Below are 22,373 nucleotides of genomic sequence, written 5' to 3'. Positions count from 1 at the left end.
CTGTACATGGCTTCCAAAATACATTTTTTTGTCGCGTGTATTTTTCAAATCAATTTAGCTTTGCAAAAGGTCTACACGAGCCATTCTTACATATCTATGGCAATACAATCGATACTAGCAGTAACGGGATCTCACTGATACTGTCATATCAATTTTAAGCGACATTGCACTATATGCTGACTCAATGCACGATTGCTTCAAAAGAGAAAGTAAAATGGTTGCGTGTGCTTGGAATGAATCCAAATGCGAAAGAAAAGATGAGGAAGCAACAAAGAGGAATGCCGTCAGGTGGCTTTGGGGACTTTTGACAACTTGCCCTTTTACAACTTGACTTTGCCACGGACAGTCACGATCGCCATGAAGACGACGGTCACATGGGTGGCGGCTTTCGCGGCCGCCCCCTTTCTGTCTTTTGTGGTCAGCGGAGGTAAGCGAGACCTTCATTACCGTCTACTGCCTTTTAGATTTGAGTTTCTCGCTTGTTTGGCGACTGAACGTCTTTCTTTGCCGTCACTTGTTTTTCTTTTGACACCTACTAGACGATCATTTGTTTCATGACTCTATGGCTTGATAGTTGATCAACTAACCTCAATGTGATTTAGCCCAAAAGGGACTAACCCGACTTTCAAAATGATTTATTTGATCCCCAATCCATTTTTGATGCATTTCTGGCTTCTTTTTTTTTTTTTTTTTCCTTAACAAAGCCATTCCAATTGTCGCTTTTGACTACTTGCCTTTTGACAACTTGACTTTTTGGACAACAAGACGACAAGTAAAATGAAGTGTTATGAGATTTTTTGTGTTATTTTGGTTTTAAATATGTTTTACACAAAGACATTGCTCGCTGATAACAGCCTTCTGGGATGTAGTTTCACGGTGTCACTCTTTCAAGTAACCAATGGGTGAAGAACACATTTGTATTCTTTCTCTGATTGGGTCTTGGCCAGGAAATGCAAGATAGAAGTTTTTTTTTTTTTAATTCCCTAATTAAAGAGTTTTTTTTTTTAGCCAATTCAACATCAACAATAAAAATGTTGGGTAAAAAATAACTTAAATTGGATCAAAAGGGGACTTACCCAACTCTCCAGTTTTTGACCCCATGTACATGCGGCTTCAATCCGATTTCTCCATAACGATGTTTTGCAGACGTCAGCGACGTTTGGTGTCATTGGAACGCGAGTTGCATTTTAGCGGCAAGCTTCCCCGTTGGAACTGATGTTCTAATCCAGTGGTTCCAGAAAGACCCCTGGGGCGACCAACTTCAGGTGCATTCCTTCTACAACAACACTGACCAATTGGAGGACCAGGATGAGCAATTCAGGGGGAGGACATCACTGTTTAAGGAACGCATCGCAGCAGGAAATGCATCTCTGCTGATTAAGAACGTGGCGGTTGAAGATGCAGGGGGGTACAAGTGCTATGTAGGAACCAGCAGCGAAAGCCAGGAGTCCTTCGTCAACCTCCATGTGGAAGGTGAGCTTACAAACGGTCCTGTGTACATCTGTGATGCCAGCAATAAATAGCCGGTTGTGTAAATCTTTGCATTCTTAGTCCAGCGCTGCCCCGTTGTCTTTTGGGATTCCGCAGGGTTCAATCTTAGGGCCGCTGTTTTTCTCTTTTTTCGCTTTCGCAAATCCCTCCTTGTTCCATCGCACACTACAGTAACTGTTTTAAGACAAACCTAAACCTTCGTTGAATGTTCACACCCTAATCTTCCAAATTTAGCGATCATATCTGCTGTCCGAGTCCCCTTTGGGTTGATGTTGGTGTTGTGTGGCCGTCAGCTCCGATCCAGGACATACGGATGGAGCTCAAAGACGAGGGCATGTTATGTTGGACCAGAAGCTGCTACCCGACCCTGTCTCTGGTATGGTCCAGAGACCCATCTGCAGACGTCGGTCCCATTTATAACACCAAGACGGAGCAAAGGGAGTCTGGGTTTTATCACGTAGAAAGCTGGATGCGACTGAGGGCGAGCGAATGCACCAACATCGACTTCGTATGTGAAGTCAGCAATGAGGGGAATAACAAAAAAGGTCGACTCAGGAAAGAAGGTATCCACTGCCGGATTCGCACTTTCTCATCCAGTTCTACCCACAAACCGCAAGTAGACCTTCTTGCTTGTCTCCCTCTCCTGTTAGAGGACATCCGCGTATCATCTGGCAGCCAGTTAAAGATTCCGTGCAGTTTTCCGGACGGGGAGGAAACCTACGAACTAGTCTGGAAAATCCATCACTCGGAGCACATCCTGTCCATGATCGTAAAAGGTCTGCGACGCCGCATAGCGCTCTCGGATAAGTGGAAGCTCTATATCATGGATGAAGTGACATCATGGCGTCACCTGAGGCTGCTCAATGTGGTGCCCGAGCACCGTGGCACGTACACTTGCGAAGTCAGAACCAACCGGGTCACCTACTTCACCGAGACGCATGTCATCGTTCCGCCAGGTAAGCCCCTAATCGTTTCTCTGGTACCGAAAACGAGCGCAGAGACGACCCCGTCCTTTTATTCGCCCGGCAGATATTTCACAGCTGTACTACATCGTCGGTGGTATAACGGCGTTCGGATCGTTTGTCGGTGCCGTGGTAATCATCGCGCTTCGTAAAAGTGAGTCCACGACGGAGTCGTACCGAGGCGCCGCGTGAAACAGACTCCCGTTTGAGCCAAGGTTTTTTTTTTCCAGGGAGAAGAAGAACGTACAGTATTATGGGGACGGACGACAGTGGAGCCGCCGCGGAAGATGATGACACAAGTGACATTGAAATGCAAAATCTTAGCTTGTGATCTGATGGTGACATACTGCAAGGAAGAAGATTTCAAAGTTTTGGGAAGTTTTGGGATCTTCTAACCCAAACGCTAAGCAAACATGTCGAATACGTACCACTGAAAGTGTTAGGGATTCAAAAGTTAGCCCGACGCCAGAGATAAAACCGTAAGTTCTTGCAATTTCTTTTTGTATTAGTTTGAAAACCGCTGTCGTAAGCGAGTTAGCTGTTTTATTTGCTAAACTTGTGCTGCGCTTATGTTTGAACATTTCATTTTTTGCTTTACTTTTTCGTCACGCTGGAAAAATCACGGCAATAATGTCAACGTATGAATTTCTGTGATAAAGTCTCATCGGATATTACGAGGATAAATCTTCTCCCATTATTCCCATTTCTACCCAAGAAGCGAAAAAAAACAAAACAAAAAAACAACAATGAAGGTCTTTCACAAACAATTAACCCTTGTGTAGTATTTTGACCATTTTTGGGTCTTTTTCTTCCATATTATTCTTGCAGTATTTTAGCAAAGGGATGGCACACTTCTGGTAGTGTGACAACTGTAATCGTACCATGTTTGACTTTATGTTGTCAGCGTCTGGGTGAAATTTCAGCTCCACAGTTTCTTATTTCAATGCTTTCCCCTTGATGTAAAGATGAAAGAAATTGACAAAATATTGTAAAACGGTTAAAAAGATCAACAGTAAGTTCTTTCATCTGAAAAACCCTCTTTCACATCCATCTTGGTAGATTTGATTTGAGACTTGTGATGGATATTCATCGTCGAAAAGCAATAAACAAATTCGTTTTTTATTTTTCATTGTCTTGCTTCAGCACTCATTTACAAATAATGGATGAAGAAAAGAAATATGTTGCCATTTTTACATGAAATTTACAACAAACACGACTTTTAGCTTCTCAAGCTAAATAAAAATACGTGCATTTTAAAAATTGCGATTACACCTTCTGGCCTTCGCTTTTAAGCCAATGAAAGACTCTTGATACTACGACGTATCATCACAAAGTTTCCATCTTCAAATAATCAAATCCAAACCTATGTTAAATAGCTGATGCGTTTAGAAAAACATAAACAGGGTACATACATATTAAAAATTGGTACCAAAACAGTGTAGTAAGTGCTACATATATATATTAATGTATACAATCAGAAAACATCATAAATATTAAATATAGAAAGGATTTATTTACCTTGGGTAGCCTAGGCTAGGCTAGCTTCGTATTTCTTGATGATCTCCAGCTCAGTTTCCATATAAATCATCTTCTTACTTCTTTCTTTAACATCACTAGCAATCTTGCGACCCGTGGCTAACCCTTTCAAGTTTAAATTAAGCAGTAAAACGCACTATAAATACACTTTTGTAACCATTCGCGATAGAACAAAGCTTTACCGTTCCGCCATTTTGAAACGAGTGAGGCCGACCAGTAGCAGACCAGCATTGTAGTGAAACGAAAATAAGTGCGATTACCTAAAAACGGCTGCAGATGGAGACAAAACGACACAAATACAGCCAAGCCCCTAGGGTCATGACAGTTGTTTTTGTCGCAAAACCGGGAAAATACCATAAAACGGGATGAAAAAACTCAGTGATCCACATCGCAACATAAAGAAACCTAAGCCAGGGACGCTGTAAAACGAGGTCCACCGCACTGCATTTCATTCTTGCATCTCATTAGTATTGTGACGTAACCCTTGGAAAATTATTGACGTGCTCATAAACTTAGCGCACCTCTGCCTGAAGGCAACAAAAGAACGAGCTTCTCTATCAATTGTGTGGGTCCTGATGTCTGAGTCTTGTTCTTGTGGTCTGTCAGAGTTCTTCTTCAAGGTCAGCACTGCGGAGGAAAAATCACAGCTCAGTGAATATGTCTTTTCCCGCACTACCTCAATTTTCCACTCACCTTTATGTCTCAAGAATCCCGCCACGCCAGCAAACACGGCCAGCAAACAACTTAATAAAACAGTTGTGACAATCAGTACTGGCAGCAAATCTGAGGAAAAATTACAGTGTGGGTATTGCTCTCGATTTCTCGGGAATATTCCATGTAAAAACTCACCTGAATTAACAACGACTCGCGTTTGAGTTTGCAGAGTCCGACAGACCCTCAAAATTAAGAATGTCTTCTTTTTTTCAATGATTTCGAGCACAGCCGATGCCATTACCTTGCCTGACAATGACGTCCGTCTGCGTGAAGTAGGTGACGGACTGTGTTCGGACCTCGCAGGTGTAGGTGCCCTGGTGCTCGGGCAGCACCTTGCGGAGTTTGAGGTGGTGCCGCGCTGAGGGTCCGTTTCGCACACTGAGCTTCCAGTTACCCAAAATCCGCTGCCGGGTTTGCAGGCGGCTCACGTTCACGGATAGGATGTTCTCGGAATGGCGGAACCTCCACATTAGCTCGAAGGTGTCGACCGTCGTCGGAAAACTGCACAGGACCGTCACATCGTTGCCGCTTGTTGCGGCGATGGTTTCTGCACAGGACGTTTCCATGAGAATGTGGAAAAGTTGAGGCGAGGCACGGGTGAAGTCGTTTGTACCTTCCGCCCTGAGTCGAGCTCTTTTGCTGTTCCTCGCGTTTCTGACTTCACATATGAAGTCCGCGATGACGCTTCCGGTTGCCTTCAGCCGCACGCGGCTCTCCACATCATAGAAACCCATCGACGTCTCCTCCACTTTCATTTTCTTGTGTAAAAGCCCGTCGTCTACGGGGGGGTCTGTGTACCACTCCACCGTAGGTGCTGGGTAGACACCGCCGCTCCGACAGAACACGGCCTCGTCACTAAACACCATGCGGACATCCTGGATTGGAACTGACAACCCGCACAGTAACAGATGGACCCGATTCAACATGAAATATTTTTCAAGGGTCAAAAGTGGTGGCGTGGTTAATATATCTTGTTTGTGTGCCTCATAAATCTGAGACATAAACAGCAATGTAAGGAAATTGTATCCTTTTTCAAGTTACAAGCAGCAAATACAAAGAGAAAAGCACAGCCCCTAGGATTGATCTCTGTGGAACTCCATATGAGAACAGTGCCGAGCAGTACTACGAATTCTCAAGGTTTACGCGCATAGCTGCAATGGTGGCATCTGTGATGTGGACTCACCTTCCACATGAAGGTCGATGAAGTACTTCCAACTTTTGCTGACCGTTCCTACGTAGCACACATATCTTCCTTCATCTAGGAGCGCCACGTCCTTCAGCAGCAAAGATGCGTTGCCCCTTTTGAAGTCATCCTTAAACAGCGAGGTTCTTTTCCTGAAGCGCTCGCCCTGGTTCTTCAGCCGGTCCATTCCGTAATAGAAGGAATGGACTTTAACGTCTTCACCCCCGGCGACCTCTTGAATCCAGTGAATGATCACTTCATCTTCACTGGGGAAGCTCGCCGCTAAAATGCAGTTGGTTTTCCAACGACACCAAACTTCACTGACGGCTAAAACAAAACAAAAAAAAAAACACACACACACAAAGAAACCTGGTTGAAGCCACTTTTTTTGCGCCTATTCAACAAGTATCTGATCTTTTGACGGCAGCGCGGACGACGCAGATTAAATTTTCTTAAATGTGGACCAGGCCACTTGGGTACGTGATACTCAATCCGGTACGTATCCGATCTTTTGACATGGCGCTTAAAAAATAAATAAATAAATAAAAATAATTAAAACATGCCCTCAGTGTTTGATTTATTCAACTTTAGAACCCATAAAACATCATTTGCATTGGTCCACAAAATATAATCAACATATAGTGCCCTCTTTTGGATCATACAAGAGATCCGTTATCAAGAAGAATTACGTTCCTTATTAATAAATATTTGTCCACAAACCAAAATGAATTGACGATACTTTTGGGGTAAAATAGGTAACTTTTCAAATTTAATTTTTGACCCAACTTGTTTTTTTTGAATCCAGTGAAACAACGAATCACATTGAGGTCAATTGATCAACTATCAAGTCATAAAATCATGGACTAAATCGCAGTCTGGTAGTAGTTAAGAGTCAAACAAAAGTTTGCGTTTTAAGTCATTGTTAACTTGGTTGAGATACAGTTACGACTTTATATGTTGTGCGCAAGGAAAAAAAAACAAGTGACAGGGAAGGAAGACACATTCATTTGTCAAAGAAGTCAGAAACGAAGGTCTCGCTTACCTGCGCTGACCACATAAGACAGAAAGCTGGAGGCCGCGAAAACCGCCACCCATGTGACCGTCGCCTTCATGGCGAACGTCTTCATAGTGGCAAAGTCAAGTCGCAGCGGCGGAAAATTCTCCAAAGTCATTTGACGGCATTCCTCTGTCGCTTCATTGTGTCTCCTTTTCTTTTGCATTCATTCCGAGCACTCATTGCACTTTTTCTACTGTGAAATCGTTTCCATTTTCAGCATTCTGGAGTTGCTGAGTAAAACGCATGAAGAGATACCCCCACAAATGTCGTCTCGAAATGGAATGAATCAGAGACGAACGGGACAGCACCATATCACGTAATATGACGCTAACTCCAACTTGAACGAAAATAACCCCCATTAAAAATGGGCAGTCTCCCACAGGTGAAAAAGAAAGTCAAGTGATGGGGTGTGTGCTTGGAATAAAGCCAACAAAGATGAGAAGATCAACCAACAAAGCGGAATGCCGTTGGATGACTTTGGAGATTCTCACCCTCAATCTGGTCCGTCCTTGCCGGTAAATAAGTCACAGTAAAATAAAAATGCGGACGACGTCTGCGGTGGTTTTCGTGGTCGCCCCTTTCCTGTCTTTTCTGGTCAGCGGAGGTGAGCGAGACCTTCACTGCTATCGGTTTTTTCGAGTTTTGTGCTCTCCGACGCCTGAATCGTGTTTATTCGATCGAGATCGAGAAAGTGTTTGGTTCTTAACCGGACTATGATGTGTTTTACCGTTCGGTTTCTCAATACGCATCGTTGATCGGGTGACCTCGATCCGATGCCACCCGCGGTAGCTTCAACCCGATTTCTCGTTGGTATGTTTGGCAGACGTCACCGATGTTTGGTGTCCTTGGCGAACGAGCTGCGTTTTAACGGCGAGTTTCCCCAGTGAGGATGAAGTGGTCATTCACTGGATCCGAAAAGTCCCCGGGGGCCAGGAGGTGAAAGTTCATTCCTTCTACTATGACGCAGACCAGCTGGAGAACCAGGGCGAGCGATTCAAGGAAAGAACCTCGCTGTTTAGGGAAAAGATCAGCGGAGGGAACGCGTCTCTGCTGCTTAAAGAAGTGACGGTGGAGGATGAAGGGAGATACATGTGCTACGTAGGAACCCCCAGCAAAAGTTGGGAGTTCTTCATCACGCTCCATGTGGAAGGTGAGTCCGTTTGCAAATACCGGAAATCCCCGAATATAAGACACACTTTGATCTCTCCATCACAGATGTGCGTTTTTATATCGGTTGTGTTCTTTTATAATAATTACCGTAACGGGACGAGCAAGAGGGCGGACGCCAGTTCGCTGTTAGCAGCCGGTGTCAATATAAGAAGCAAGCGGGCCGGGCCGACGTCCGAGTCCGTCCTTGCTCACGCACCGGAATATTACGCAAACGGAGAGCATCACCTGGTAGAGAACAAAGAAAGATTTTCAATTGGGTTGTTGCTCTTTTGGCATATACACACAATCATAAACTTGGCGAAACACAGACTCAAAATCAACTACACGCTGCAAAGCGTCTTATGCGTCGCGAGGAAAAGGGAAAAAAAAAACTACTTTCAGCGCATTAATGTTACTCTGGTGCTGCGTTCACCGACCACTAACAATGTGGGATATCTGAATCTTACTTAACCCTTAACAAATATATAACTTACAGAAAATGTGAAGAATTTATATAGATGAGATTTATTCTGTGTTGCTATCGATTTAACATATGCGTGAGGAAAACTCAAAAGTCTAGAAAATAATGTACTCAAATTTAACCCAAAATTTGAGCATGCGTCCAATACACAAGTGCGTTCTATATTTGGGGAATTATGGTAAAAACTATGCGTGTAAACCTTGGTAGTTTTTAATCCTGCTCGGCTTCGTTATCACGTGGAGTTCCACAGGGTTCAATCCTCGAACCGTTGTTTTTCTTTTTCTATTTGCTGCTCCTGGGTTGCAACTTGAACAACGAAAATATTTCTTTGCATTGCTGTTTATGGTTCCGATTTAAGAGCCTGGAATGAGATTTCTTTTCGCCGCATCCACTTTTACCGTAACTTGAAGAAAACAAAGACTGGATGTCATTCGATGGAGCGGCTCCTAAAAAAATCTTCTATGTTGAATTAGGTCCATCCGCACAAGTGTCTACACTGACCGGTGTTCCGTTCAGTTCCCATCCAGGATGTCCACATGGAGTTCCGCGACGAGACCGTGTTCTGTCGGGCCGACGGGGTCTACCCGGAGCCCAAGGTGGACTGGTACACGGAACCTCCCGCAAACGTCGAGCTCTTTGAGAAGAAAACCAAAGTGGAAGAGACCGAGTTGGGTTTCTTTGACGTGGAGAGCTGCATGCGGCCGAAAGCGTCCGGCGGCCTCAAGGTGGACTTCACGTGTGAAGTCAGCGGCGCGAGGAACAGCAAAAGAGCTCGGCTCAGGCTGGAAGGTACAACCCGCTCCGGACGTTTGCGCTTCAACTTTTCCAGAATCTCAACCAAACCTCCCGCGCAGAAACCATCAAGGCGAAGCCCGGCGGCGAGGTGCAGGTTCCTTGCAGTTTTCCGCCGGAGGTCCACGCTTTCGAGCTGGTCTGGAGGTTCTGCCATTCGGAGCGGATCTTATCTATGAACGCCAGTCATCTGCAGAAGCGGCTGACGCTTTCGGATAAGTGGAAGCTCCATCTGAGGGACGGACACTCGGTGTGGCGGCACCTCAAACTCCCCAACGTGGTTTCCGAGCATCAGGGCACGTACACCTGCGAGGTCCGGACGCAACGGGTCACCTACGTCACGCAGACGGACGTCCTCGTCGAATCGGGTAATCGGAGCGGCAAAAAAAGTTGGAGGACCGCGATGGTGGTCGCCGCGGGAGATCAACGGCGTGAAAATCGTGCTTATTCGCCAACAGAATCAAATTATCTGGTGAAAGTGTGCGCCGGCCTCGGCGTGGCGGCTTTGCTGGCGCTTTTGTCCTTCGGCATTCATCCGTACCTTTGCGTTAAAGGTAAGCTAAGTCGAAGCTAAGATGAGTGAAAGCGGATTCTCAATGAGCCGACGTCTTTTTTACAGTAAAAAAGTTGGAGGAAGAACTGCACGGAGAAACCGAAAACATTGAAGAAAACAACCATCGATGAAGAGAAAACCATCGTCGCCTTTACCTCGAAATGCCTTAAGTATATTAAAAAAACACTTTTTTTTATCTTAGAAATATGCTGCTGTAAAATGATTTGTTGTTGGAGAAAAATGTTGTAACTTAAGCAAATAAAAATGTTCGATGTATTGTCATGAATGAATTAATTTCGGTACATTGTAAACAGCATGAAGTGAGAGAAATAAGGAGGTTTTTTTATGATTACATGAATACATTTCTTCAAGTGGTGCTGCTTATTGCGAGATTAGGTTTCCCAAAATAGCTGCGAGAACCAAAATACAATGCTTTTATTTCTATTTTTTAGTAGGTCTCTGCTTTTAAAAATATGAATATGAATTCAGAAAATCTATTTTTTTTTACTAAAAAAGATTACAGTATACACACACACACATATGCATATATATAAATGTGTGTATATATATATCTATATATCTATATTTACATATCTATATATCTATATATATATATCTGTATCTATCTATATATATATATATCTATATCTATATATATATATATATATATATATATATATATACTGTATATGTCTGTAAAAAAATAAATAAATACAATATAATATAGGATGGATGCACTATACTATATATACAAGATAGTTATAGGCTGGATTATTTCAGGTTTTGCACAGTGGGGTATATTATTGCACATGATAAATAATAAATCAAGAAATGTATCAAGCAAACTAGCGAGGTAAACCTGCATTAAAGTTACATAGTCATAAAAGAAAACATAAAACAAATATTGTGTGAATTTGTTTTTAATTTCCCCCTTTTTTTTTCTTTTGTTAAGAAAAATAGTACTGTATATTTATATATATATAAAAATTTAAAACCATGACTTAAAAGGAATAAATTTAGCAAGAAAAAAAGAGGGGAAAACCCGCATTGGAAAATGTTAAGTTCAAAAATGATAACCACCGAATGTGAACACTATAAGAATTAAATGACTTCAAAAATACTTGGTGTTTTTTTTACTTTTGTTTTGTGTTTTTCCAAATCAATTTAGCTTTGAGAAAAAGTCAACAAAAGTCATTTTCACACTTGGGTTTACGCCCTATCACAATCCGGTTTACAGTACCACTGTGAAGTGAACCGAAGACTACTACTTCAATCTAATCTTTAGAGTTAGGATTTAAAGGGAGGATGTGGAATCATTTCAAATATTCCTTTTTACTGTCTAAGTTTGACATCTTCTAACTCCAAAACAAAAGTAAAATGGTTGCGTGTGCTCGGAATGAATCCAAATGCGAAAGAAAAGACGAGGAAGCAACAAAGAGGAATGCCGTCAGGTGGCTTTGGGGACTTTTGACGATTACCACTTACCGCTTGCCTTTTGCCTTCTTCCATCCGCCCTTTTGACAACATACATCTTCCATCTTGCCTTTTGCCGACTGGCCTTTTTACATCTTCCCTTTCGGAGAACTTGACTTTGCCACAGACCGTCGCGATCTCCATGAAGACGTGGGTCACATGGGTGGCGACTTTGGCGGCCAACGCCTTTGTGTCTTTTGTGATCTGCGGGGGTAAGAGAGACCTTCATTACCGTCTACTGCCTTTTAGAGTTGAGTTTCTCGCTTGTTTAGCGACTGAACGTCTTTCTTTGCTCTCACTTGTTTTCCTTTTGACAAATACTAGACGATCATTTGTTTCATGACTCTATGGCTTGATAGTTGATCGACTAACCTCAATGTGATTTAGCCCAAAAGGGACTAACGCGACTTTCAAAATGATTTATTTGATCCCCGATCCATTTTTGATGCAGTTCTGGCTTCTTTTTTTTTTTTCCTTAACAAAGCCATTCCAATTGTCTTTTCGCTTTTGACTACTTGCCTTTTGACAACTTGACTTTTTGGACAACAAGACGACAAGTAAAATGAAGCGATATGAGATTTTTCGTGTTATTTTGGTTTTGAATATGTTTCACACAAAGACATTGCTCGCTGATAACAGCCTTCTGGGATGTAGTTTCACGGTTTCACTCTTTCAAGTAACCAATGGGTGAAGAACACATTTGTATTCTTTCTCTGATTGGGTCTTGGCCAGGAAATGCAAGATAGAAGTTTTTTTTTTTTTTTAATTCCCTAATTAAAGAGTTTTTTTTTAGTCAATTCAAAATCAGCAATAAAAAAGTTGGGTAAAAAATAACTGAAATTGGATCAAAAGGGGACTTACCCAACTTTCAAAATTATGTATTTTTTTTTCCAATCCATTTTTGATGCAGTTCAGGCTTTTTCATTTTTTTCCTTGTTTAAATTGAGTTCTGAAGAACACGTTTGCATTCTTTCTCTTACTGGGTTTTGCCCAGGAAATGCAAGATAGAAGTTTTTTTAAATGCCCTAATTAAAGAGGTTTTTAAGTACATTCGACCTCAGCAATCATGTTTTACTTGTAGCGTACATGACAGATGAAATTTAGACAAATTTGAATGAGAGGTTTTGAAAACCTCCACGACTGAAGCCCACTTGTCTGACGGACCGAGGATTACAATTTTCAGCGTGGAAAAAAATGGCGGGCTGATGATGACGTAAAATGGTCAGGGCACTGATGAATGTCAGACATAATAAAAAAAAAAAAAACATTCTCAATTGGGTTTTGCAGATATCAGAGATGCTTGGTGTCATTGGAATACAAGCTGCATTTTAATGGCCAGCTTCCCCATCGGAGATGAAGTTGTTATCCACTGGATCCTGGAAACCCCCGATGGAAATCAAATTAAAGTCCATTCCTTCTACTATGGTAAAGACCAGCTGAAGAACCAGGCCAAGCTCTTCAAGGAAAGAACGTCACTGTTTAAGGAAAACATCACTGAGGGAAACGCATCTCTGCTGCTTAAGAACGTGGTGGTTGGAGATGCAGGGAGGTACAAGTGCTATGTAGGAACACCCGGCAAAAGCTGGGAGTCTTTCATCAACCTTCAAGTGGAGGGTAAGCCCACAAATGGTTTCGTTTACATCTCAGAATCCAGCAATCAAGAACTATACTTGCGAACCTTGGTAGTTTTGAGTCCTGCTTGCTCTTTGCTGTCCAGTGGGGTTCCACAGGGTTCAATCTTAGGGCCGCTGCCTTTCTTATACAAATCACTTTCTCACGTCCGACACATTTGACTTTACAGAATTATAGTAACCATTTTCATACAAACCTCATTTGAAAAATTTCCAAAGAGCCTCAAAACCTTCTCAAACAAAGTTTTTTACCCACATTTTGTAGTTCAAATCCACTCACGATCTACTCCACTCAAGAATTTGTAAATCCAACCCTCTGAATGTTCTAACCTAACCTTGTCAAAATTTTCAGATCCACAATTTACTCATTTAACAAAAGATGCCACTTTCATTAATGGTCGTAGATAAAAATCAGTTTGGATCCGCGGAGCTTGTAAAACCCTTCGTTTGACTTGGGCCCATCCGCACACGGCGTATCAAATTTGGGTGTCAGGTTCGGTCCGTCTCAAACTCTGGTTTTTAGTTGGATCTTCTCAACAACCCCCTCCAATTCTCCTCATCTTAAACCTTTCAACCCTGATCCAAATCTGCTTTCTAAAACTCCTGATTGATCCAGTGTACTCTTCCAGTTGTGTTTACATGTCACTGCGCGGTTGGCAGCTCCGATCCAGGAAATCCGCATGGGACTCACCGACGAGGGTGTGTTCTGTCGGGCTAATGGAGTCTACCCGGCACCGACGCTGGATTGGTCCACAGAACCCCACACGGACGGCGGGCTCTTTGACAAGAAGTCGAAGGTGGCGCAAACGCCGTCGGGGACGTACGACGTGGAGAGCAGCGTGCGACTGAAAGGAGCCGGAAACATCGACGTAGACTTCATCTGTGAAGTCAACAATCTAAGAAAAAGCAGAAGAGCCCGACTCAGGGTGGAAGGTACGAAACCATTCCGACTTGCGCGTCATCTACTCCGGAATCGCATCCCGACCTCCTTTGCAGACCCCGTCCACGCGACGTGCGGCAACGAGGTGAAGCTTCCGTGCCGCTTTCCGAGGGCGGCCGACGCCTTCAAGCTAATCTGGAGATTCCGCCATTCGGAGCGCGTTTTATCCATGACAACGAGCGCTGAGCAGCACCGGGTGATTATTTCGGAGAAGTGGAAGAGCCACGTGACGGACGCTTACTCGGCGTGGAGCCACCTCAAGATCCCCAACGTGAAGCCTGAGCACCAGGGCACCTACACCTGCGAGGTCCGAACGCAAGCCGGCGTCTATATCACGCAGATCGACATCGTCGTCAAGCCAGGTAATCGCTCTATCCGGGCCGCGGATCGCTTCTTCCAATGAACGTAACCGTGTCTACTTTTGACCCTCAAATAGATGACGTGGAATAACCAACCGAAATGTTTCGCTAAATTACTGAGACAGGCAAACAGTTCGAAATGTTTTGCATCAACAAAAATTCTAAACTTTGTGTGCACACGTAATTAATACAGGAGAGAACCACTATTTTTTAACCACAAGAAAAAGGTATTTTTTTTTTACTCAATCTCGTTCATTATTCATTTGATTCTTAAGAAAAAATACGGTTGACAGCGATTTAAAAAGTGAATAACAGCCCACAGTACCATCTGGTGGCGCAGATGTGGAACTACATTGAAAAAGTAAAGCCCGTTTCCTGTTTTAGATGAAAAATCAAAATTTTAAAAAGTTTTTGCACTTACTTGGGAGAAAATATACTCCCAAATTGGAGATGGAGATTTGGGCTGTCCTTTTTGAAGGCCACTCCGCAACTGATCAACAGTCTTGAGATGTTTTCGAGGTGACCCTTGACAACAAATCCCGGATTTCTCCTTTTCATCTGCGGGTTCTGCTGCATTCATGTTAAATTAGGTGAAGGAAATCCTAAAAAAAAGACGTAGATTTTTTTTTAGTCTGTCTGGATCTTTACACACAATATCAGCAAGAGATCAATATTTTTTTTTTCCCCCATCAGATGAAAAGGTTGTACTGCTGATCAGTTTGATTTTGGTCTTCATTTGTTTGCTGACCGTGTCCATCGCCGTCGGGGGCTTCTTGATACATAAAGGTGAGTGAGCAGGAAAAGGAAAAGGAGGGCAGGAAAAGTGAGTGACGAATTTTTGTGCTCAGTGAGGAACTTGGAGAAGCGGAGGTTGTCGAAAACACCGGAGGACACCGACACCAGGAACCAAATGATTGAAACGGACGCAAAGACGGAAGACGCCGCAATAAGAAACTTTTGGTCTTTAAGTGTCATTAGACAGCGCTGCGCTACATTTATCAACACATCCAAAATTTTTCAAAGACTGCGACACAACAACAACAACGATGCTTGACGAATTCAAGTTGATTATTAGAGGTCAAAGTTCATGTTTCATGAGGTCAGAAAATCTGATGAGTGAACAAGTACACAAAAACTTCCAGTTCCATAAAAGACGGGGAGGGGTTGTTGCATTTGCCAATTAATTTGCTCTCAATTTGAAAAGACAAACAAAAACAACAGCTAAAACAAATGCATTGTTTGAACAATGCTTTCTTTGGTAAATTGTTAAATGATCTTATGCTTGGAACACCTCACAGAGGCAAAAACGGATTACCGTTATTTACTTGATTTATTTATTTTTGTTTAATATTATTATTATTTTGTATTAAACCTTGAAGCCCAATTTATATACTGCTTGTTTGAAAAAAAAAAAAAGGGAGGGCCATAAATAGGCACGTTTGACCAAACATGATGAATAATCGTGATTTCAATATTGACCAAAATAATTATATTATTTTGGACATATTTGTACAGCCCTACGGGACGTGGGAAGAAATTCTGCCGTAGGTGCGAGTTGAGGCTTAAAGACTTTTCACATTTAAAAAAAAAACAAATCCCCCAAAATAGGTATTTCTTGAAAATTGTTCTTTTTTTTTAATGTGAAAAGTGGGGGCTCTACTTGCTTGTTGGTCGTGTTTCATTTAAAGTGACAGTGCGTAAGATTTAGAGCGTTTTTCATTACGGACAGCAGCAAAAACGGTCTAAATCTTACACACTGTCCCTTTAAATGAAACACAACCAACTAGCACAATTTACAAAATGGCTTTTTTCCATTTTGTTGAAACTGGTCTGATTGATTTCTTAATATGTTGGACATTATTGATTATTATACCAGGAACTGTTTTCTAATGCTGTTAAAGTCGCGTGTATAAAATGTGTGTATAAAATGTGTGTTTTGATGTTGAATATTTCATTGCAAGTCTCCTCCCCAAATCAAATTTTTGACGTGCAACGACCAAGATGGACGTGGGAGAGGCAGCGTGGAATCCAGATGGAAAAACGGAGAAAAGATAACGACAAACATCGTCCGTTCCGGAGTTGAGCTCGTGAGGCGAAATCCTTGTATGGCGGACAATAGAAACCAATGTTTATTAGCTCATGTGTATAAAACCCCGGGTCAAAACAAAATTGCATATACACATTAAAAACCTTTAGTATATTAAGGGCTACCTACATAATATATATCATTAAATAACATCATATATGTATATAAAGGATTTATTTAACCTTGGACTGACGATTTTGGCCATTTTCCATACTAATTGGTTGGCATACTAATCATCTTGTAACGAGGGGACGAATAAACCCGGGGGTCTACTGTACGTAGTAACAGAAGTAAATAGAAGTAATATGTGAGGTCAACAACACAAGGACCGTAAAAAGAGCTCGAATTAGGGTGCAAGGTACAAGCCGCCTCCAGGCATTATCGGATATTTGGAAATTTGACGTATATACCATGTATCATTTTTTCATATCATTTTTTTGTAGTCCAAGCGTCCGATATGAATAAATCAGTATTAGTTTTCTTCCTTTTATTTTTTTCCACTCAGACAAAAAAAAAGCCACTCAAGTCAAAGAAAGTCGAATAATAGGTGAAGTGTGTGTGTGTGTGTGTGTGTGTGTGTGAGTGCGCATCACAGCAGTCGCGCGTTGGCCTCCGTGTAGTCGTGAGGGTCCCCGTCGAAAGGCAGCGGCGGCGGATGGTTGTAGAGGCCCATGAGGAAGATGATGATGGTGCCCAAGGTCATCACCGGGGTAATGAGGAAGAGGCAGAGCCGGTCCACCGTGCGAGCGATGCCGCTCCAGTTGTCCTTCTCCTGCAATGACCCGCAAGACGATCTGCTCGGTTTTCAAAATGACAGTCAAATCTCAAGATAATACATCAAACAAACAGTTCATTTGGGTGTGACCCAATCCACGGACCGCTGATTTAGGATACGACAAACATGACAACTTTGTTCTTGGATTCGGTTCAGGCGGGGTTCTGATGATGTCATGAGTGCGGTTCCCATTTTCTGTAGAAAACGGAAAATTCCAAGTGGCCCCAAAGGCAAACAGGTGAGTAAAATAATGGAAAATTTTGGATATTATACGACTGACTCCAGTACCTTTATGTGCTTTATTTTCATATGTACGTTGTAAATCACACTGACAGCTACTCCAGTTCAACCAAAGGTGTGAAACCGACCTGAATTTTTTTTTTCAAATTAAGGGCAAACCAAATGGAACATGAAGCAAATTTTATGCTAAATTACATTCGTGACTTGTTTTCAATTGGACGCAGATGACGTCACGATTTATATTCTGGAGTTGCTGAATAAATACACTAATGACAATAACTAATTATACATTCTATAACTATAAATGTATATGTTTATAATAAATATAAATTGTATATGAACTGTATATAATTATATAAAAAATAAACACTATGACTGAAAATTCAAAGTTTTTTTTTTATCCAAGCAAAAATGTTTTTACAGTTAAGGGGTATTTGGCAGAAAAAGTCATTTACGGGGCTTAAAAAAGGTGAATGACATCATCGCATGGCACGCTCACCTCATTGTAGTCATTCTTGTTGCGCATGTGTTTGATGATGTAATTTGCTCCGTCCACCGCCGGTTTGATTTCGCCGTAAAGCTGCTCAGTGACGCCGCCGTCGTCCTGCAGCTTTTTCACTGAGGGATGAAAAAAAAAACAAACAAAAAAAACCCCATTGAATACAAAAGCGGGCCGAGCAAAATTTTCAGCGGTCCCATTCGCATACCCGTGGCGTGCGTGGGGCGGGTGGTGAGCCCGTGTCTGACCGACTGCTTCTCGAACATCAGGTCGCTGCGGGACTTGACGCTGTAGTACTCCTCGGCCGAGGCGATGTAGCCAGCCGAGCTGGAGCGCCGCTGCAACGCGCCGTCCCAGTACGGCTCCGACTCCGCCGGCCGGGACATGAGCAGGAGGCGGGGGAGCCGCTCCAGGAAAAACTGTCACAAGTCCGATGGATTCAACTACGACGGCTTTTTTTTTTTTAATAAGGAAAAGTCAAACCTGATCATATTTCAATTTCTAAAACCACGTAGCGATCAAATCAAATATGAAGCATAAATGATATGATGCTGCAAATCAGGCTTATTGTACTGCTTGGCCACCAGGAGGCAGTGCTGTATAATACTTGCACAGACACAAGCAAAGAAGAATAGGCTTGCTCTTTCACCTATTCTGTAGTTGCAGTAATGTTAGTAATTATTTTAAATAGAAGATAAAGAATATATGCCTGCGTGAACATGAACTATTTAAATGGGGGAGTATTTAGTTCGCCACCAGATGGTGCTAAATTTCATACCGTTAGCATGTCAATGGGATGTTGAATATTAGCATTATAGCAATATATTGCTATAATAACAAAATAGCAATATATTGAATATTAGCATTGGCACCTTTTGTGACATTTTTGCGGGAAGAGGGGATACTCGTGCGTATTTTTACCCTCTTGGTCCACTCGGACATGACGTGGGTGCTAGGGCTCCTAAAGTGCAGGTTGAGGACCACCACGCAGTTCAAGACCACCACTGTCACCAGCACCATGATGAACATCAAGTACCTGAGACATGGATTGTTTCAAAACATAGCGTACACGCACAATAAAGCGCGCAGGATGAGCGCGTCTCACTTGACGATGAGCGGGACGGAGATGGACGTCTCGGGAAGCCTTTGCGAGATCAGCAGCAGGAAGACGGACTGCGCCAGCAGCACCGAGATGGACAAGGTCATCTTCTCGCCGCCTGAGCGCGGAGGAGGAGGAAGACGAGAACTTTAGATGAGAGACTCTTGACGGGGAGCAAAGCATGGCGGGATTGGCGACGGACTGTCGGCGGGCAGGTAGTAGACGAGCGAGGCCAGGAAGGAGATGAGCACGCAGGGTATGATGATGTTGACGATGTAGAAGAGCGGCTTGCGTTTGATGATGAGGTAGAAGGTGACGTCCTGGTGTTTGTTGCTCTCCATGGGAATGTGTTTGTACGTGTTCCTCTTGGCCGGCCGGTGGATCACCTCCCACTCGCCGTTCTCTGGCGCGAGAGAGCCGAGTGAAGCGCCGCGTCCGATCGCAACGGCGGGGAGCGGAGGGGGAGGAGCTCACCGGTCCAGCCGGCCGGATCGATGACGATCCACTCGTACGTCACCATGTTGTCGTTCTCGTCGACGTCCTTCTTCAGGAGCATTTGGATCTCCTTGGCGTTGTATGTAAGGGAGCTGGAAATGCAGACGGGAAACAATATTTTCACTGTCGTTCCATTGTCGGCCACTAGATGGTGGAGTGAAAACAGGAAGTATTTCAAGCTGAGAGGCGCTGTTTCAATTTGCGATATTTGAGTGTAATTCCACTGTCAGCCACTAGTTTGTGGATTGAAAAGAAATATTTGATGTTTTATGAAAATTTAAAACAATGAGACATGGGCTTCTTGGACTAATCAGTATCTCACAAAGGTAATTGAGAATATAATGCATTTTTAAACGTGTAAAAAGTGGTGAATTATGCGAAAATCATAAATATTTATAATACGAACAAGTGCGGGCCTCTGCCTCTTTTTTTGGAGGAATGGTGTGAGCTTGAAGGTGCGTAAAATTCAAAAGGATCTCACGTGAACTTGAGGGTACAGTTCTGCCAGTCGAAGGGGAAATAGTTGACGTTGATGGAGCAGGACGAGCGGAAGATGGCGGGGGGCAACCAGAGGCACATCCCGTTGTTGTCGACCAGCACGTTCGAGTAGTAAGCCACCTGGAACTGGGCGTCGTTACTGGATAACGGGGCCGAAAAGGAGAAACCCGAAATTGCAACTTCTTAATAGATACTGTAATACATGGGCCATTTGTGTGTGTGTATCTATATACGCACACATTTGTTTTTCATTTACTGTACGTATATTTTCATTTAATCTGTTTTAAAGCAGTAAAACAACTCCTCCCACCATTTAAAATGTTCTCAGGCCGGCCAATCAAAAAAAAAAAGTACACTTATGGGATAAGCCAAAGATCAAACTTTTGAGAAGTAAAAATGAACATCTATTCATCAGTGTTTTTCATCAGTTTGCTTTATCCCAGACGGTATTACTATTTTCTTATAAAATATTAACATTCCAGTTACATTTTATTTTTCAGTTCATTTTTAAAGTTCAATCTATGAGGCCGAATGCATTGAACACAGGAAATTATTCATGATTATTAACGATGACTCATGCCGTGTTATCCAAATAGAAGTACAGCATCAATAATGCTGTTAGAAAAAAAAAAAGTTCACGGCGTTATAGCTAAATGCAATGGCTCCAGATAGTTCCTAAAAATGTCCACTAAGAACCTCTTTGTAGCTTCTCCACTCACTTGTTTTCCAAGACGATCTCGGGCAGCCACACCATGCTGGGCGGCAGGCGCAGCATACTAATGCCGTCGAACTCGCTGGTGTTCCACGTTAGCCGGTAGTCCGTCCACGTCTGACACGCAACAAGTGTCATAAGAGTGCGTGGGGCCGCTACGCGTCAAAAAAAAAAAAAAAAGCTCACGTGCTCGATCCAGACGTTGGTGAGGAGGGTCTCCTCCACTTCTTTCTGGATAAAAAAATGAACCAAAAAAAGTTCATCCTCATCAACCCATCCAAGTTATGTTTTCGCGTTCGTACCAAGGAGATGAGGTTTGAGAGCGTGAGCGCCAGGTAGACGTCCACGGCGTCCTGTTGTCTTTCCACGGGACGCAGTTCCTTGTTGTAGCCGCGCTCCTTCACGAGGTAGTTGATAAGGCGCTCCTCCTCGTTCCTGCACCGGCACGCTACGCGCGTCAAGGTGACCGTCAATATCGAAACAGAAAGTCAGAGTTCAACAAGTGGATACTATTATTTCATTTTGGAGAAATAGTATAAGTGGTATCGGTTCTTGGTATCTGTGACTATTGGTCTGGAAAATCCACACGTTTGGCGTCATCCACAAGTTTGCAATAAATGGGTCACACCTACAGCTGCAGACTATTGTTCTAGTAGCAATTCATACATATGTACTGTAAGTATATCATCCCTGCTGATATCAGTATCGGACATTACGCTATTGTATCGGAAGAGATTGTACTGGGACATCCTAAAAGGTAAATAGTTTTTGTTGCGTTAAATCCCCACTTGCAGGGAAAAACGGAATTGATTTGCAATTGTTTTTTGAGCACTGAGTCAACAAAGAGCCTCCAGAACGTTGAAGTGCTCCAATTCCATGCGACAGCTGCTTCCTCTTCTTTAACTGCTAATGTCATACACACCAAAACCTCCGCCAGGGCAAACATTTGCCACCAACAGCCATAAAAATCAAACGAGAATATTCACAGGTTCAATTTCAAGAATGAGTTTACGTTTACACTGCTATCTAATCTGAATCAAAACCGGATTGACAGCACAGAATCTACATTGCAGACTTAACGCAATCAGACATTAGGAAGCAAAGTATCAATGTGGATTGATGTTTATAAAAGCGGACTGAAAACATGCTTGATAAACACCAAATAAAAACAGTTCAATTACTGTAAATCAATTTAAAAAAATAAACGGTGAACTGACCAGGCCATATCAGCGCGAGCAGGAGTACAGGAAGGGACTTCATGTCGAGCTGGAGCTTTGTCGGGAAAAAACTGGCCTTGTCCGCCCGTCTTCTTTCTGACCTTCTGCCAAAGTGCGTTTGATTGACAGTCGGCAGCTGCAGAAACACAGACAGCAGAAAATAGAAAGCAGCAGCACTTGCTCACTCCGTCCCGGAAAACACAACAGTTGCATGGACACTCGCTAAATGGCACGCCCGAAACTCATCTGAACATTTATTTGAAGGATTCTTGAGCGTGGTGAAATGGTGTCGTTATGCTGAAAATACCAAAAATGGTAAAAAAAAAAAAAAAAGAAGCAAAACTACAAAACGAACGGTATAAACGCAGCACCAAATGCTAACATGTGAACTTTTAAAAGCAAATGTTTGTATTTTTAAACAGGTAAGACAA

The 22,373-nt window shown here is 42.7% G+C and overlaps 3 protein-coding genes across 4 annotated transcripts; 1 reads left to right on the top strand and 2 right to left on the bottom strand.

Annotated features, from left to right (window-relative positions):
* The first annotated feature begins 308 nt into the window (after positions 1-308).
* LOC148408101 (uncharacterized) lies at positions 309-16,891 on the top strand. Its single transcript, XM_088402472.1, has 16 exons — positions 309-427; positions 1,147-1,473; positions 1,785-2,054; positions 2,142-2,447; positions 2,521-2,607; positions 2,684-2,752; positions 7,767-8,093; positions 9,090-9,362; positions 9,428-9,733; positions 9,824-9,919; positions 9,985-10,044; positions 11,400-11,603; positions 12,679-13,005; positions 13,683-14,324; positions 15,015-15,107; positions 15,170-16,891. Exons 1-16 carry the CDS (start codon positions 358-360, stop codon positions 15,373-15,375), a joined length of 3,663 nt encoding a protein of 1,220 aa, XP_088258598.1. The 5' UTR covers positions 309-357; the 3' UTR covers positions 15,376-16,891.
* Positions 3,539-7,787, bottom strand: LOC148408102 (CD276 antigen-like). Of its 2 annotated transcripts, none has more exons than XM_088401651.1 (6): positions 6,929-7,761; positions 5,887-6,213; positions 5,317-5,589; positions 4,945-5,250; positions 4,683-4,772; positions 3,539-4,616 (listed from the first exon to the last, which is right to left on the bottom strand). In XM_088401651.1, the coding sequence occupies exons 1-6, from the start codon at positions 7,104-7,106 to the stop codon at positions 4,438-4,440; spliced, it is 1,353 nt and encodes a 450-aa protein (XP_088257777.1). In that variant the 5' UTR covers positions 7,107-7,761; the 3' UTR covers positions 3,539-4,437. The 2 variants fall into 2 exon arrangements, 1 of the variants encoding a protein (XP_088257777.1); XR_015863592.1 differs by having other exon boundaries at positions 4,571-4,616; positions 4,839-5,250; positions 6,929-7,787.
* chrnd (cholinergic receptor, nicotinic, delta (muscle)) lies at positions 11,412-22,056 on the bottom strand. Its single transcript, XM_088401652.1, has 13 exons — positions 21,943-22,056; positions 21,028-21,173; positions 20,912-20,956; positions 20,733-20,842; positions 19,997-20,152; positions 19,495-19,607; positions 19,223-19,423; positions 19,027-19,138; positions 18,843-18,957; positions 18,130-18,340; positions 17,922-18,040; positions 14,743-17,179; positions 11,412-11,595 (listed from the first exon to the last, which is right to left on the bottom strand). Exons 1-12 carry the CDS (start codon positions 21,983-21,985, stop codon positions 16,997-16,999), a joined length of 1,554 nt encoding a protein of 517 aa, XP_088257778.1. The 5' UTR covers positions 21,986-22,056; the 3' UTR covers positions 11,412-11,595; positions 14,743-16,996.
* Positions 22,057-22,373: the final 317 nt, after the last annotated feature.

The sequence above is a fragment of the Hippichthys cyanospilos genome, chromosome 19 (assembly GCF_059441005.1).
Source record: "Hippichthys cyanospilos isolate Australia breed blue-spotted pipefish chromosome 19, RoL_Hcya_1.0, whole genome shotgun sequence".
Taxonomy (NCBI): Eukaryota; Metazoa; Chordata; class Actinopteri; order Syngnathiformes; family Syngnathidae; genus Hippichthys; species Hippichthys cyanospilos.
Note: the sequence above shows the minus strand (reverse complement) of the source record. Positions and strands in the feature narration are given on the sequence as shown.